The sequence below is a fragment of the Chelonoidis abingdonii genome, chromosome 11, assembly GCF_003597395.2.
Source record: "Chelonoidis abingdonii isolate Lonesome George chromosome 11, CheloAbing_2.0, whole genome shotgun sequence".
Lineage (NCBI taxonomy): Eukaryota > Metazoa > Chordata > Testudines > Testudinidae > Chelonoidis > Chelonoidis abingdonii.
The window spans coordinates 40911835-40926404 of NC_133779.1; the positions used below are offsets into that span (position 1 = coordinate 40911835).

At 57.5% G+C, this 14570-nt stretch overlaps 1 protein-coding gene across 1 annotated transcript; it reads left to right on the forward strand.

The window, feature by feature from the left end:
* The first annotated feature begins 1894 nt into the window (after positions 1-1894).
* On the forward strand, positions 1895-14213 carry TM6SF2 (transmembrane 6 superfamily member 2). Its single transcript, XM_032799673.2, has 10 exons — positions 1895-2248; positions 5671-5774; positions 6504-6601; positions 7035-7138; positions 7935-8017; positions 8382-8506; positions 10085-10186; positions 10515-10607; positions 11047-11166; positions 13117-14213. Exons 1-10 carry the CDS (start codon positions 2157-2159, stop codon positions 13321-13323), a joined length of 1128 nt encoding a protein of 375 aa, XP_032655564.1. The 5' UTR covers positions 1895-2156; the 3' UTR covers positions 13324-14213.
* The last annotated feature ends 357 nt before the right edge of the window (positions 14214-14570 follow it).

Below are 14570 nucleotides of genomic sequence, written 5' to 3' on the forward strand. Positions count from 1 at the left end.
TTGTGAGATATGTAAACCCCAATATTAATGAGATTAAATGAAGAAACGCTGCATATTGGAGGAAAAACTTTCTAGATTGGTTTAGACTGTGGAAAGAGCTTCCCAGGGACAGAAGTAGGGCCTCCAGCCCTGGATACTCGATGTGCAGTAAGGAGCAATCCTACACTGCCATGGCAAAGTGATTTGATTACCTACTGAAATAAGTCTTTTTGTCTCCCTGCTGGAGGACGTTGACCTTCAGGCTTTTTCTGACTTTTATTTTGGGTGGGAGGGGGTTATGTTCTTGAACCAAAGCTGTGTTATCTCATTCACAGTCAGCAAGAAGCTTGGGTTGCAGCTTATGCTGTCAGTAAAGTACTTATAGAGCAGTTACAGAGTAATGGGATGTAATCAGACTATCGGGGTCAGCAGTAAGATGTCAAGGGTGAAGAGATGCAATATTCTAGGCTGTCACTTCCATGGGAGAGAGCATTTAGGGAGCAGCCAGGAACCCAAATGCATCCTTTTAAGAACCTAGAGGCATCTGTGACATAAATCCAGTGAAGTCAGAGTAGGAATAAATTGGGGCCAGAGAGAGAGGGATTGTCAGATGTTCATCCTCATGATTATGAAAGGAGGAAGCAGACCTGCCAGCCTGGATCAGACTCATGGTCCATCTAGTACAATATCCATTCTCTTCAGAGGATGGTGCAAGAAGCCCCATAGTAGGCAGAAGTGAGGTAATTTCCTGCCATAATTCCTCCCATCCTGAGTCCTAATAGAAATTGGCTTAACTCCTAATAAATGAGGTTTCATTGCCCTTCCAAAACTCTTTCCATTAGCATTAACTGCCATTAACTCTGATTATTCTCGTTACCAGATAAATGTCCAATCCCTCTTTGAATTTTGCTAAATTCTCTCTCTCAAAGCCATCCTTTGGCAATAAGTTTCACGGACTTAAGGAAATTTCTTTTGCTAAGGACAACCTTATGTAAGCAAAATCGGGAAGCTCAACATTCTACATTGCAAGCTCCTCTAGCGGGCACATTTGTGCAATTGTATCTGAGCAACTTAGCCCTGATGGCATGTCTTGGGAGTAACAGGAAAATGAGGGGTTCTTGGGCACAGATACTGGCGCCCAGCATTCTGTACCCAGTCTCTCTTTCCAAGCTGTAGCTGATCAGCTTGGAAATGAGCTCAGCTGAAAAGACACCACCTCCCAAGAGGTAGGAGTGGTTCTATTTGGTGAGGAGATGATGGTGCTTAGGACCACTTCAGGCCACTTTGTTGTGAAGCCCTTTCTCCTTGTCAATTGTTCGGACAGTGTGGAGCAATGCTGCTGCCATCTTGGAAGATAAAGAGTGTTATTGAAGGCATCAGTGTTGCAGCTTCCTCCATCTGCTCTCTGCTTCTCTAACTGCCACTGGAGAAGGTGCCAGTACCAGCAGGATGCGAGGGCAGGGCAGAGGTGGGCTGTTGCTAACCAGATATGAACTTCTCTGCAACTGAAACACAAATAGCCTAGCTGGCTCTGAGTGCAGCGCAGGTTGGTGGGCGCCTGGTGAGTTGGAGGCAGGCAGTGGCAGGTGCCTGCCGGGGGTTATGTTTTGCCTGCTAACGGGGTGGTGGTCGCAGGAGCTGGCTAAGGAGGCCGCCAGGTTTCCAAGCTCTTTCCTACCGCCTCTTGCTCCGATAGCCCTTGTCTTCCCGATGCTGCTCGAGCACTTGGCAAAGGTTGACTGAACCGCCAGGCAGCCCAGCGTGAATGTTCTAGCAGGCCAGGCCCCGGGCGGGGGGGGACACAGGCTGACTGGGCTTGTCTAAGGAGCCAGTGCAGAGGGGGGATAGGACCCAGGAGTCCCAGCGCCTGGCTCTAACCGGGGAGAGGAAGACGCCTCTCTGTCTTGATCTTACTGTTTCTGCAGGCGGGGCAAAGGCTCCAGCTCCGCCTCCGGGCCAGCAGCTCCACCCGGGAGCGCGCCGTGTTGACTTAGGCTGGGCACGAAAGGTCGCCCTGGGGGACGAAAGTCTGCGACCTTTGCATGGAGGCCGGGGATCGTGCGCTGCGCGCTGGGTTGGAGTCGGGGCAACTGACCTGCCCGGGCGCAAGCGGGGGACGTTTGTCCGCCTCCCTCTGGCCGCAGCGGGGAGCGGAATAGCCGCGGGGCCCCTTCGCGATGCAGGTGTCTGCGGTCCCGGGAGCCATCGGCCTGTCCCTCGCCGCCTTCCCTGTGTCCTACGCGCTGAACTGCGGGGCTGCCTTGGCGCAGTAAGTACCTGGCCTGCGCCGCGCTACCTGGGGCGCTCGCTGCGCGCTGTGCGCAGGCTTTGGGGCTGCGCGTCCTGGGCTTCCAGGATCGCCCCCGCCTGAGTCCCCTGCCTGGTGCAATCGCGGGGGGAGTCTTTGCAACAGCCCGGCGCTGGGAGCGGGAGAGTGTCCCTGTTTCTGCCCCCTGCAACCCCTTCCCTGGCGCCTGGCGTGTACCCCTAGGGCTGGGTGCCCAGCTGTAGGACCTGTTGCTAGTCTTTCCCCCCAGACATTTGGGGGCAGTTGTCCGGCGTTGTGTTACCCAGGTCAGATCAGGTGATCCCGAGGGTCCCTTCTGGCTTTGGAATCTACCCAGCTGTGATCGCCCTGCGGTGTAAAGCCCAAAACAAAACCTGTGCCAATCTGCCTTTTTGATCTGAATTCCAGTCCTGCCTCAGCCTGCGCAGGACCCCGCCATGCTGGGTGCTGCACAGAGCCAGCCCCTGTGCTGATGAAGACAAGGCAGCAAGGGAGGAGGAAGGAAAGACCTCAGTCCTGGAACAAAGATGGGGAAACAGCATGTGTTTATCTAGTGGGATTGTGAGCTCTGGGGCCTGCGGCCTGGTCTGTCTGTGCAGCGCCTGGCACAATGGTGCTCTGATCTCTTGGGGGCCCTGTGGGTGTTATTGTAACTCCTGTCCATAATGACAGTGGCGGGGTAGCCACCTTAGACAACCCTTGCTCACATCTTCCCCATCACTCGTATTTTGGGGGTTACCTTTTAAGGCCAGGCACAAACTGTTCTCCGCCTCTTGCAATACTGGAGCATGACTGCTTTAAATATACCCAGCAGGGGCGGCTCTAGACATTTTGCCACCCCAAGCACGGAGGGTCCACTGAAGCCACAGGACTTGCAGGAAGTCCACCGAAGCCGCGAGACCAGTGGACCTTTCGCGGGCAAGCCGTCGAAGGCACCCTGCCTGCTGCCCTAGCGGCAACCGGCAGAGCGCCCCCCACAGCTTGCCGCCCCAGGCATGCGCTTGGAGCGCTGGTGTCTGGAGCCACCCCTGATAACCAGAGACTAGTCCACACCCCAGGTTTTTAGCCTGAACTCCACTCATCTGTATGCACTGCTGTCCTCTGCTGTCGTGGAGTTTGTGGGCTGCAGATGAGCTCCCTGGCTGATGGGTGATACTTTTGGAGTGGAAGCTGTTAACGTCCCCTGTTGAAGGCCAGAATTCACAGTGACTTTCACTTTTTTTGCTGCAGGGTTAAAGGCTTTAGTGGAAAATGCCTTAATATTTTCAGCTTTATAGCTCACAAAGCAAAAGTAGTAGCTGGGCTGGTCCTGTAGCTCTTACAACTAATGAAATTGCTTCTTGGGAGAGGAGAAGAGAGCTCAGGATGGATTTCCCTGCAACTTACCCTCTGTCCTAGCGTAGGCTGGCTGTACTTTGAACCCTACTGCATCCAGCGGCTGCTGTTGGCAAAGCCCCTCCTGCCCCCACCTTCCAAAAGCAAAACCCCAGGCAGCAGGAGGATCCTTTGCTCTGCTAGAGTCCCCTCCCTCCATCCAAGGAGGCAGCTACACAGGGTCCCAGCTGGGAGCTGTCGCCCAATGGGTTTGGCCAAGGGATCCCTGCCAGACAGTTGTACTTTACTGGGACTCCAGGCACGACTGGAGCTGCAAGAGCTGAGGCCTCACCTTTGGTTCCTGCACTTGGGGATGGGTTGGTGCAGAGGGGGACTCTAAGACACCCCTGAGGTCCCCACCTCCTGGGGCTCTGCCTGGCTCCTGGGGCGAGTTAGAGCAGCCTCCGGGAAGGGTTGAATCTCCCTAGGGGGAGCTGTTCTCTTCCAGGTGCGCTTAGACCCCGGGCCAAGGGCACTAGCCAGGGAATGAGCCCTTCTGCATTTGCCTTCATAGCCGCATTCATCCAGCAAAGCCTTTTCCCTGCTTCGGTGCCTTTGTGTGATATGGGGTGAGGCCGTCCCCTCTCTGCTCCGCGGGTGCCCATACTGCCTGGTTCGTGATGCAGCGCAGAGCTCTGGGGAGGAGGCAGCTTGGTTAGGACTCGGGGTCTGAAATGCGTTTCCGTGGGATTGCCGATTGCTGTCCCCATCCCTCCTGCCCCCGGAAAGCTGGGAGGCCTCCTTCCAGCCTGAGCTGATTTGGGGGAGCCCAGGGCTTTGCTGGAATCCTGACGTGGTGTCTGTCCTTAGAGGGCCTCACAGCAGCCCAAGCAAGCGTCTTCTGACCTGTCCCTGCTGGTGCTGCTGTTCCTACACTTCCCCAGCCATTCACTGAAACCCTTCGAATGCGGCAACTCTTCACCTTTGACGTGTTGCCCCCAATGTCAGCCCGGCAACCCGGGGGCTGCTAGACAGCGAAGTGCCAGGGCATTAATTAGCTTCCTAGGTGCCCTTGCCTGGGCGAGGCGGGTGAAACCTGCTAGTGTGGAGGGAGCAGCATGCAGATCGCAGGGCTTGTGGTGCTGAGAGCCTGGGGAGTCAGTCAGCTGTCTGAACTTGGTCTGCCGGGTGCTGGTGTTTCTTTCTCTGGCAATGTGCTGTAAAATGAAAGGGGAAGGGGGTGTGAACCCGGGATGGTGGCTTGTTCCTGGCGCTGACAATTCCTTCCTCTGGTTTAAAATACTGAAGATTCAAACCCAGGCTAAGGTTAAAATATCCCTGCTGATGTTCTGGCTGTTTGGGATCAAATCCTCAGCTGGTGTAAAGTAGCATTGCTGCACTGAAGTCAGTGGGGCTACCCTGATTTATGTCAGCTGACCCGCCAGGCCTACTGTAAACGAGCCGTGATGGGGGGGGACGGGGGCACCGGGGTGCTAAGATTGTCAAATCAGTCTGATCCCAGCATGTTAAAGGGGCCAACTGGTCAGACTGTGCTGGGCACCGACCCTCTGGGACACAGGCCCCTTTCAGGTGTCTCAAGTTGGATGCCCAAAATTGCTCACCAGATCTTGTGCCTGTGCCTGGACGAGCCCCCCAAAAGTGCCATCTGCTAAGCCACAGGGCCCTGTTTGTTACCAGGGCCACGGAACAGGAGAGGGTGCAGAGCTCAGATTCTGCCAACTGTCATGGGTACAAATCTAGAGTAACACCTTGGAATTCAGCAGGGGTAGGTGAGATCAGAACCCAGACTGTGGCCTCTTTCCCACTCGGCCAACAGGGTCATTGGGAAACTGAGGCATGGGGTGGGGGGGAAGCCTGGCCCCATTGAACTCAATAGCAAAACTCCCATTGATTCCATCCACGGTCTTCAGTCTCCTCTATGGATGGGTTCCATGCCCTGAGCGCGGTGTTAATGGGGGATGGGGCAGTTAATCAGGCCAGAAGCTGGGCAGGGGGGTTGCCCAGCCCTCAGCAACCCCTTGCATCACGCTGCAAGAGTCTGACCTGTCCCTTGCTGGCGTGTATTGCAGCCCAGTGGCTATCGCGGTGATGGGGGTGCTGGTGTTGCTGATTCTGTTCTGGATAGTGTATCTCCTGGGCGAATGGAGCCATTTCCAGGATCCCCTCTTCTACGGTGAGTCTCGGCCGGGGGGCCCTTCTTAGTGACCCCCTCCTGTCTCCAGTTTCGCCTACCTGGGCAAGAGAGGCAGCAAGCCAATGTGGTTGGAAGAGCCTTGTGTCTCGGTAGGCAGCAGGTGGGTGGGCGAGGTTCAGGGAAATTGAAGCTGCATCAGGGCAGGTGCCACTGGATCCGGATGATGCAGAAGATGCTCAGTGACATTGGAGAACACAAGCCAGGCCCAGATCTCACCGTGGCTGCCAGTGACCGGAGGCTGCTCCCATGTGACGGCTGTCAGGCAGCCCGTGTGTGGGGAGGGCCCAGGCGAAAGGTGCCTGCCTGGCAAAAACCTCACATCAGCTGGCACACACTGGCCCCAGCCTGCGCAGGGAGCGGCAAGAGGCTGTGGGGGCACCGCAGCAGGGGAGTGAGGTTGGACGGGGTCTCCATTGCCAAAGCAGCAATGAATGAGCCAGTCTGCCACCGAAGGGAATCGAGGGCAGTTCCAGGGCTGACCCCACAAGCAGGATGGACTCAGCCAGAGACCCTGTGCCTGCCCCACCTGGCTTGTGCCCCTTATGCTCTGGGGAGCGGAGAATTCCCCAGCTGACAGGTGAGGCTGAGACCTATCACTGCAATTGCAGGTCCCCTCTGAGCTGGGGAGAGGCCTGTGTTTGGGGGGCCCAGGGCAGCCCCGGGGCCCCCTACAGAGGTGAGCCTGCCTCCCTCTCTCCCCGCCTGCAGTGTTCACAGTGTTCTCCTTCACCTCCGTCATCGACCTGATCATCTCACTGGAGGAGGATGGCTACATCAGCGGCTTCATGGAGTTCTACCTGAAGGAGGTACTGCCCTGGCTGCCATCACCTGCCCAGGGTTCCCAGTGGGATGCCCCCTGCGAGGCTAGAACATCACTCTGTCCTGGCCAAAGCCCATGGCGTCCCATCTCTGCTCCTTTACAAACACCATGGGCCTGATCCCCTGCGGCCAGGCACTTCCCCCGACGCAAAGGGAATTTTCATTGGCACAGGTCTAAGCAACCGCGCTGGAGAGCTGAGCCCTCGTTCCTTCAAATGAGCTGTGTGTGGCACAGCTCCATCTCCTAAGCCACCCGCAGCTCCCCATGTCCGGCAGGGAGCAGGGAGGCATACTGGCCCCTGGGTAGAGGAACCAGATGGGGGCCAGCACATGTGGGCATTGGGCTGAGTGGGTCCATCTCTGGAGCCTGCGTCGTCATGCCCAGCTGGGAAAGTGACTTGATGCCTTTCTGGTGGGCAGGGCGAACCGTACCTACGCACAGCTTACGGCATCATGATCTGTTACTGGGACGGCATCGTGCACTACCTGCTCTACCTTGCCATGATCATGGCCATCACACAAAGGTCAGAGGGGACTGGGGCTGCAGCCGATTGGGATCTCCTGTTCAATCACTGGGCTTCTCACCTGCAGGGCATTGCATGACTGCTTCCAAGAGGTGGGCGGAGGGGAGTGGGGGTTACTTTTTACTGGAAGAGTCAGGAGGGGGCCAAGTGGGGGTGCTAGGGGAACAATAGTCAGCCATCCAGTAGTATTTTGCACAAGGTCCCAGCCAGGATTGGAAGCCGCAGGGATCTCCTGCATGGGCCTGTTCTTGGGGGACCTCCCGGCCATGGGCACGGAGACCCGGGCTGAGTAACCAACCCAAACTTCAGCCCTCTTGGCATCTGATGCTAGTGCAGGAGCAGTGGAGAGCTCCGGTCAGTACAGGGCAGCAGCCCAGGTCCTCCCAGGGTGAGTGAGGGAGTCTCTGGGCATGGATGTTCCCTGCCCAGCTGATAGCAGCCTGTGAGCAATGGGCAGCGGCTGGAGCCGATGTGAGGAAGAATTCCTGGGCTGGTGAGGGCCTGTAGCCAGGGCATGCTGGGTGGTGGGAAGCCAGGCAGGGTAGCAATTTCCTTCCGGTGCTGGTATGCTGCTAGGAAGGAGCGGTTGTTGAAGGGGGGGCTGTTCTGGGGTGGCGGAGTGCCCTTCTGAACCCGCACGGTGTGACATGGGAGGGCTGACCCCACCTTGCCACTAACCCAGGAGAGCAGGCGAGGGGAAGAAACCTATGAATGCAGCAGGGGTTGAGTGATGGGGTGAGGTGGGAAAGGCTGATCTGAGCTCCAAGAGGGTGTTGAATTTCCACTGTCTCCCCAGGAAGAACTATAGGACCCTGGGTCTCTACTGGCTGGGCTCCCTGATGATGAGCATTGTTGTCTTCCTGCCTGGGACCATGTTAGGTAAGGGGTGACAAGCCGTGGGGAGCTACCGTCTGCTCTGAGCTCTGGTCTCATGGGGGTCGGTCTTTGCCCTTCCCACGTTGCCCTTGCTCCACTCTGCCTCTGCAGGGACTCACCCCAGAGCCGCGGGTTCAAGTCCTGCGTGCATCACTAAAACTGGCACTGACGGGCCCCCTTGGTGGCAGTGAAGCTGGGGTGTGCGTGGGGCAGGAACCCCCTTCTCCCATCCTGTCGGGGTGGAATGTTACAGGGGGGATGTGGGAGGAGTGGGGCATTGCTATGCGCTCTGCATGGGGTTAACCAAAGGCGCCAGTCTCTAGGGCTGGTCTTGCTGCATGCACAACTGGGGACTCTTCTCTCTTAGGGAAGTACAGCTCCGAGATCCGCCCCTCCTTCCTGCTCAACGTGCCCTACATCCTGATCCCAATCTGGGCTGGAATGAGACTCTTCAGCCAGCCAAAATCCCTTCCCTGCTGCACTGCTGAGAAGGTAGGTGGGTCGGTGGGCTGAGGATCCCCAGCTGGGGCAGGTGACCTGCGAGAGGCAGATGTTGGTGACTGGTCAGGGGGTGCCCTGGGCCTGTGCAGAGCCAACCGCCCTGCCTGTGGCTAGAGAGTCTGCAGGTGACGTCTTCCATTGGGGCCGGGACACAGAGCTCCTGGCCCCTTGTGATCATTACAGAGCATTGGGGTGCTGTTCCCAGAGCCGGGTACCCCTTCTCCACCACTGGCCTCCATCCGAGCTAAGAGCTTGGCTAGGGTTCAAGCCACTGATGTTTTTTTCCCATATTCCAGCCCTGTATTTTACATCGTTGTTTGGGGAAAACCCCGTTTTGGAGGCTAGGGGTTGGTGAGCAAACCCGGCAGGAATTGCCCCATATCCCTTACCCATCCCTCAGCACATGCACAGTTGGCACCCTTTTGCCAGGCTGGCGGGATGGCAAAATGCGGTTGCTTTTGGCGCCGGGTACAAACTAGGGTGAGGGGTAATAGGCGCCTATATAAGAAAAAGCCCCAAATATCGAGACTGCCCCTATAGTAGAATGAACAGGAGTCCTTGTGGCACCTTAGAGACTAACACATTTATTTGGGCATAAGCTTTCATGGGCTAAAACCAACTTCATCAGATGCCTGGAGTGGAAAATACAGTAGGTACATCTGGTCACCACCTAGTGCAAACTCTCCACCTGTGAATGTGTCTGTGCGCTGCTGTCCCCTGCTGGTTGGTGTATGTCTCACCCGCTCAGGCTTGTCCGCTCCCTTCGCTAGCTGAGCAGAGGTGCTGCTTTGGCACCATTAGGCCTGGGGGCGTTTTCCAGAGCCTGTTGTGCCAGGTGCTGCACAGACATGGTGAGAGACAGGCCCTGCTCCAGCCTGAGTAGACAAGACGGGCCCGGGATCACTGAACAGAACCCAGGTATCCTGCCTCCCATTCTGGCCCTGTCCTCTAGCCCAGCGTTTCTCAACTGTTTTGATACCAGGGACTGGCTTGCTGCCATCCTAAACTATGTCCAGGAGACCTCAGGAACTGGTGCCGGTCCACAGACCGGTCATTGAGAAACACGGCAGGAGTTGTGGGTGTGAGTCCATTGCAGCATGAACAGAAGAAGGGCCTGGGCACGTCTGATTGCCCTGCCTAGGGACGGCGCAGATCCCTTTGTCCTTAACCCCGGGGTGGGGGAAATCTCCCCCCTTTTATTCTTTTAAGAGACTTTAATTTAAAAATGATGTTTGCATCTGAATGGAGGATGAACATAGCCCCATCCATCCTCACCCCCCCTCCCTTGCCGCCGAGCTGGGCCTTTCTCTGGAATCGTAACCGGAGCAGCCCTGGCAGGAAGTTCCCGCTGCTCGCTGCCCATTTAAAAGCAGACTGTGCTGATGCTGGGAATGGATCCACCATTCAAAGGGAGGACATGCTGCCTGCCCTGAGCTGGATGCCCCTGGGGCTGCTGGTTCGGGATCGAGGTTTCTGAGAACTGGCTTTTTAAATGTGGCCCGTTCAAGTTTCCCACTTAAAGGGCCAGCGTCCCAGTCCCTGACACCCACAGCGGCTGCTCATTTTCAGGTTGCGGCAGAGCAGCAGAGGAGTCTGTATCAGCGGCCTCTGGACTTGGGTTTGATCCTGTTCCTGATGGTGGCTGCGATGTTCACATTCTTTAGAGGGCTGGTAAGGGCTGGCCAGTTGGTGACTCCGCCAGAGGGTTGGGCTCTATTCGGGGCCAGAGGGGGAGGGGGGCCTGCGATGTGCAGAAGGCCTTAAAGTCTGAGTCAGTGGGGCATGTGGGAGGGGCAGGGGCAGAGGCCAGATCTCCCATGCACTCTGCTTATCTCATAGGGGCAACTGGGCATGGGGTTGATGGGGGCGTGAGGAGTGGCTATGGGCTGTCAGATCTGGCTGTCCCGTGCTTTCCCTATCTCCTGGGGGCAACTGGGTGAGGGGTCAGTGGCGGGAGGATCAGAGCTGGCTTTCTCATGCACTCTGCTTGTGTCTTCAGGTGGTCCTGGACTGTCCATCCGATTCCTGCTTCGACTACATTTACCAGTACGAGCCATACCTGCGCGACCCCGTTGCCTACCCCAAAGTGCAGGTGAGTGCGGAGCCTGCTGGGGTCCTGCTGCTCTCGGTGCAGGTCCTTGGAGGCTACCGGACAAAGGGTGGGAGAATAGCGGGATTGGTCTCCCCATCATCCAGGCAGGGAATTCAGACCCAGAGAGATTCAGGGGGAGGCTGGAGTGTATAGACTCGTGCACCTAAATCCCTTAGGAGAGGGTGCTGCTTATTCATTTATTTTAACTGCCTGGGAACATTGGGGTTGCTTGTAGGAGACTCTGGGGGCCTGAGATCTGGAGCATCCCGCTGGGCACTCCTGCAAGCCCAGGGCAGTTTTGCTTCCAGGGTTCTGGTCCAGCCCCACCTCTGTTCTTGGACTCGCTTCCTTATTTCTCCCAGTCCCTGCCCTGCGCTCAGAGTTTGCCCTGGCAGTGCCCTGCTCAGGCTCGTGCTGACCTCTCTCCCTTCGCTGCCAGATGCTGGTCTACGTGTTTTATGTCCTCCCGTTCTTCTGCCTTGGCATTTACGGGCTCCTGCGGCCTGGCTGCACGTGGCTGCCCGACTGGGCCCTGGTGTTTGCTGGAGCCGTAGCGCAGGTAACGAGGGACCGGGGCTGGGATTTCCTTGGGGCACAGCAGATCTTGGGCTTGTCGTTAGGTGTATTGGAGTAGAGACCGCAGATGAGAACAGGGCCCCATTCTGCTGGGGCTTCATCGACGGAGAGTGAGAGCCCCCAGGTGCTCACAGTTTAGGGAGAGATGGGAGGCGGTGGGGGTGGTGGGTGACTGGGCCAAGGGCACCCAGCCAGTCTGCGGCAGAGCTAGGAATAAAAGCCAGGTGTCCTGATGGTTTTTTTTTCTTTAACTCAGTCCAATGTAAAGCAAGGGGAGGACTCAGCCCCTGGCCACTGGGATCCCACAGACGCTGGGAACCCAGGCTCTCCTCACTGCAAAGCCACACTGGCTCCCGCTCTGGAGTCGGGGGGAGGAGATTAAAATGAGGCTTATCCCTCTTATTTTGTCCATAGTTGCAGGGACGTTTAACTCCTGCCTGGTGTTCTGCGCTGTTCTCGTGTGCGGGTCTCCCTATGGGTGTGGGAGGGGACAGACCGGGGACATGATGATCTGGAACCACAGCCTGCCCCTGTTTACACCTGGAAATTACTCTCTGCTCAAGCCACAGCAGGAGTTTGCTCTGAAAGTTACCATTCCCCCCTCTCCCTGGTGTTCCACTCAGCCCCTCTTCAGAGATGTGGCGAGAAGCCACTGAGATGGAGTCGCAGACCCAGCTCTCAGTGCCAGATCTTTCCCTGAGCCAGTGTCTCGGGGGAGGCCTAGGTTTCGGGCCACGGTCCCAGCAGCCTTTACACACCTCCCCTGGGCTGGCACAGGGCTCTGAACTGCAGGCAGCAGCTGCCACTGCATTGAGCTGCCTAGCTAGCCACACTCCGTGGTTCAGCGAGAGAATGCGCCGAGCTGTCTCTGTAGGCGGGAGCCACAGGCAGTGCAGGGCACCTGCATCGCAGAGCCAGCGCATCAAAGGGCCAGCGTGTCACGAGGCCAGTGCCCCTGCACGAGGCTCCTGGACAAGTGTGTTCTGACCTCTCACAATTCCCCTGTCCCTGGGTTTGCATGTGGAGCAGTTTCTATGGCAACGAGCAGAGCCTGATAATTACTCTCTCAACGGATGTTAATGGCGGACGTGGATTAGTTTCACAGAAATAGACTTGAGCCAGCGGTCCGTGTAGCTATCACTAGGGTATGGGGGAGCACGCAGCCCTGCTATCAGCATGGGCACGGCTGCCCTAGTGTAGGCCCGGTGCTGGCTAGCCCAAACCCCTTGGTCCAACAGGGACCAGTGCTGGATTTGTCAGGGGACAAACCCCATCGTGTGCCTGGCTGTGTACCATTATCTTACCAAGGCAATTCCTTCCTGACCTCAGCTGCTGATGCATTTATACGCCCTGGAGCGTGAGGATGGCGCTTACCCTCTTTAATCCCTAGCTCTTGGCCCTGCTGGATTTATGCAGAACAGGGTTTAACCCTCTTGTGACATTTAGGCTGCGGGGATGGGGAACTGGGGCCAGGCCTTGAAAGGAAATCAGCCCTCAGCAACCCCTGTGGCTCTAAGTGGAGAACCTGCCCCTGCCCCCATTGTTCGCAGTGGAGCTGCCGGGTGTGGAGCAGTGTGAGAAGCCATCCCTGTTGTTTGGGCAAGTTGCTGGGGCTGAGCTGGGAGCATCTGGCTCTTGCAGTCTTGCAGACGTGAGTTCTGCTGGTGATTTCTCCATGGTGCGATAGAATCAAAGGTGCTTTCCCTTCAGCCGTCCTCTCGAACCTGGGGCCTGCACACAAGGCTGGGAGCCAGCACTGTCCACTGGCACCCACTGACTGCTCCTTAGCCAAGTCACTTCCCCTCTGTGGGGCTGGGGCCCCATCAGCCAGGGCTTCCCACTCACTGCAGAGGGAGGGGCTGCTGGGGGGGGCTCATGGGACAGGTGGCGTGGGCAGCGTCTCTTCTCACCCTGCCCCTCTTGTGCATTTCAGGCCCAGTTCTCCCACGTGGGCTCCTCCTTGCACCACCGCACCCCCTATCCCTACCGCACCCCGGAGGAGGTCTGGTGGGTCTTCCTCCTCACTAACATTCTCTACGCGCTGGGCCCGCACCTCCTCGCCTACCGCTGCCTCTGCAGCCCCGGCTTCTTCCAGCCAGCTGCTCCCACCGTGCAGGATGGGATCAAAAAGCATCAGTGAGGAGAGAGCCTGGCTCCTGCCTCCAGTGCCAGGACATCACAAGGAGGAGCTGCTACCTGCCACCACCACACACACACCAGGGTCCCAATATGCTCAGCCTGGGTGGAGGCAGCGGGATGACGAAATCTCCATCCCTGCTGGGTTAGCAGCCGGGCCATGCGGCTCCAGGGGACAAGGCGTGGAGGGGAAAGAGGATCCCTGCTTTGGGGGAGTTTCACAGCAGGCGTTCGGGGATTTTGTGCATGGCAGGGTCTTGTTCCTCCTCTTTGGCCGTGGGCTTCCCCCACGGAGCTCTGAGGCTCTTCTCAAGGTGTGATTGGCACTTCAGCCTCTCAGCAGCACTCCTCACCCCACCAGAGGGGAGCGCTATGGAGTGAGGGTGTTTGTCTCCCTCCCCTCCCCAGCACCACCACCAGGCCCTGGGGTGCAGAGTGGTTGCTTCCCCCCACCTCCCTGTTGACCTTTGCCTTGGAGTCCTTAATGGCGTTGGCACCCTCGGGTCCTTTGGCAGGGATGTCCCTTGGGGTCAGCACTGCCCCGGCACCAGGGGAAAGGTGATGGAGGCAGAGGTGCCTTGGGGCTGTGCTGGCTGCTGTGACCCTGGTGGTGTTTAGGGGGTTGGTTCTGGAGTGGCTGGTGGTGTTCTGGCTTGGGGAGACCTGTCTCCCAGCCCAAAGCCAGCTCCCACTCCCGCGGGGCACTCTGCAGGCTGTCTCCCCCTAAGGATTGCTGCTCACAATGGCCTCTTATTCTGCAGACATGTTGGGGGGTGAGTGGGGAGGAGGCTTTGTTCCCTAGCCATGCTGCGGTGCTTAAAGGAGGGGAGTGCCAGAGACCCTCCATAACAGATGGTTTACAGAATAAAATCAGTTTGTGCTGTGACTTTTTAACCCTGTTGTGGCTGGATAGTTTTTCAGGTGCTCACAGTGCCTGCTGCGGGACATGGATCGATTTCCTGAACTGTGCTGTGTGGTTCTGAGAACGGTGCTCACTGAGAAGTCCCCCGTTCTCCCCACCCCGAGCCCTATGGTCTCCAGCCCCCAACAGGATGTTAGGGTCTCTCAACTGCCCTGAGCTCCAGTGCGTGGTTTGCTACAGAATAGGGCCCCCCTGCTTTCCACAGTGGCCACTGGCAGGGCCTGGCTGAGCGCCTCCCCCCCCCAGCTGCAGCCAGGAGCAGTGGGGGCTTGGCCCCCCTAAGGAGCAGGTGCTGGTGTCTCACATTGGGCCTGCACAGCTCCAAATCA

Excerpts from the sequence above, each read along its gene's own strand:
- TM6SF2 (XM_032799673.2), top strand. The coding sequence starts at position 2,157 with ATGCAGGTGTCTGCGGTCCCGGGAGCCATCGGCCTGTCCCTCGCCGCC. Across the intron at positions 7,139-7,934 it reads ATCATGGCCATCACACAAAG|GAAGAACTATAGGACCCTGG; the intron begins GTCAGAGGGGAC and ends CTGTCTCCCCAG. Across the intron at positions 11,167-13,116 it reads TTGCTGGAGCCGTAGCGCAG|GCCCAGTTCTCCCACGTGGG; the intron begins GTAACGAGGGAC and ends TGTGCATTTCAG.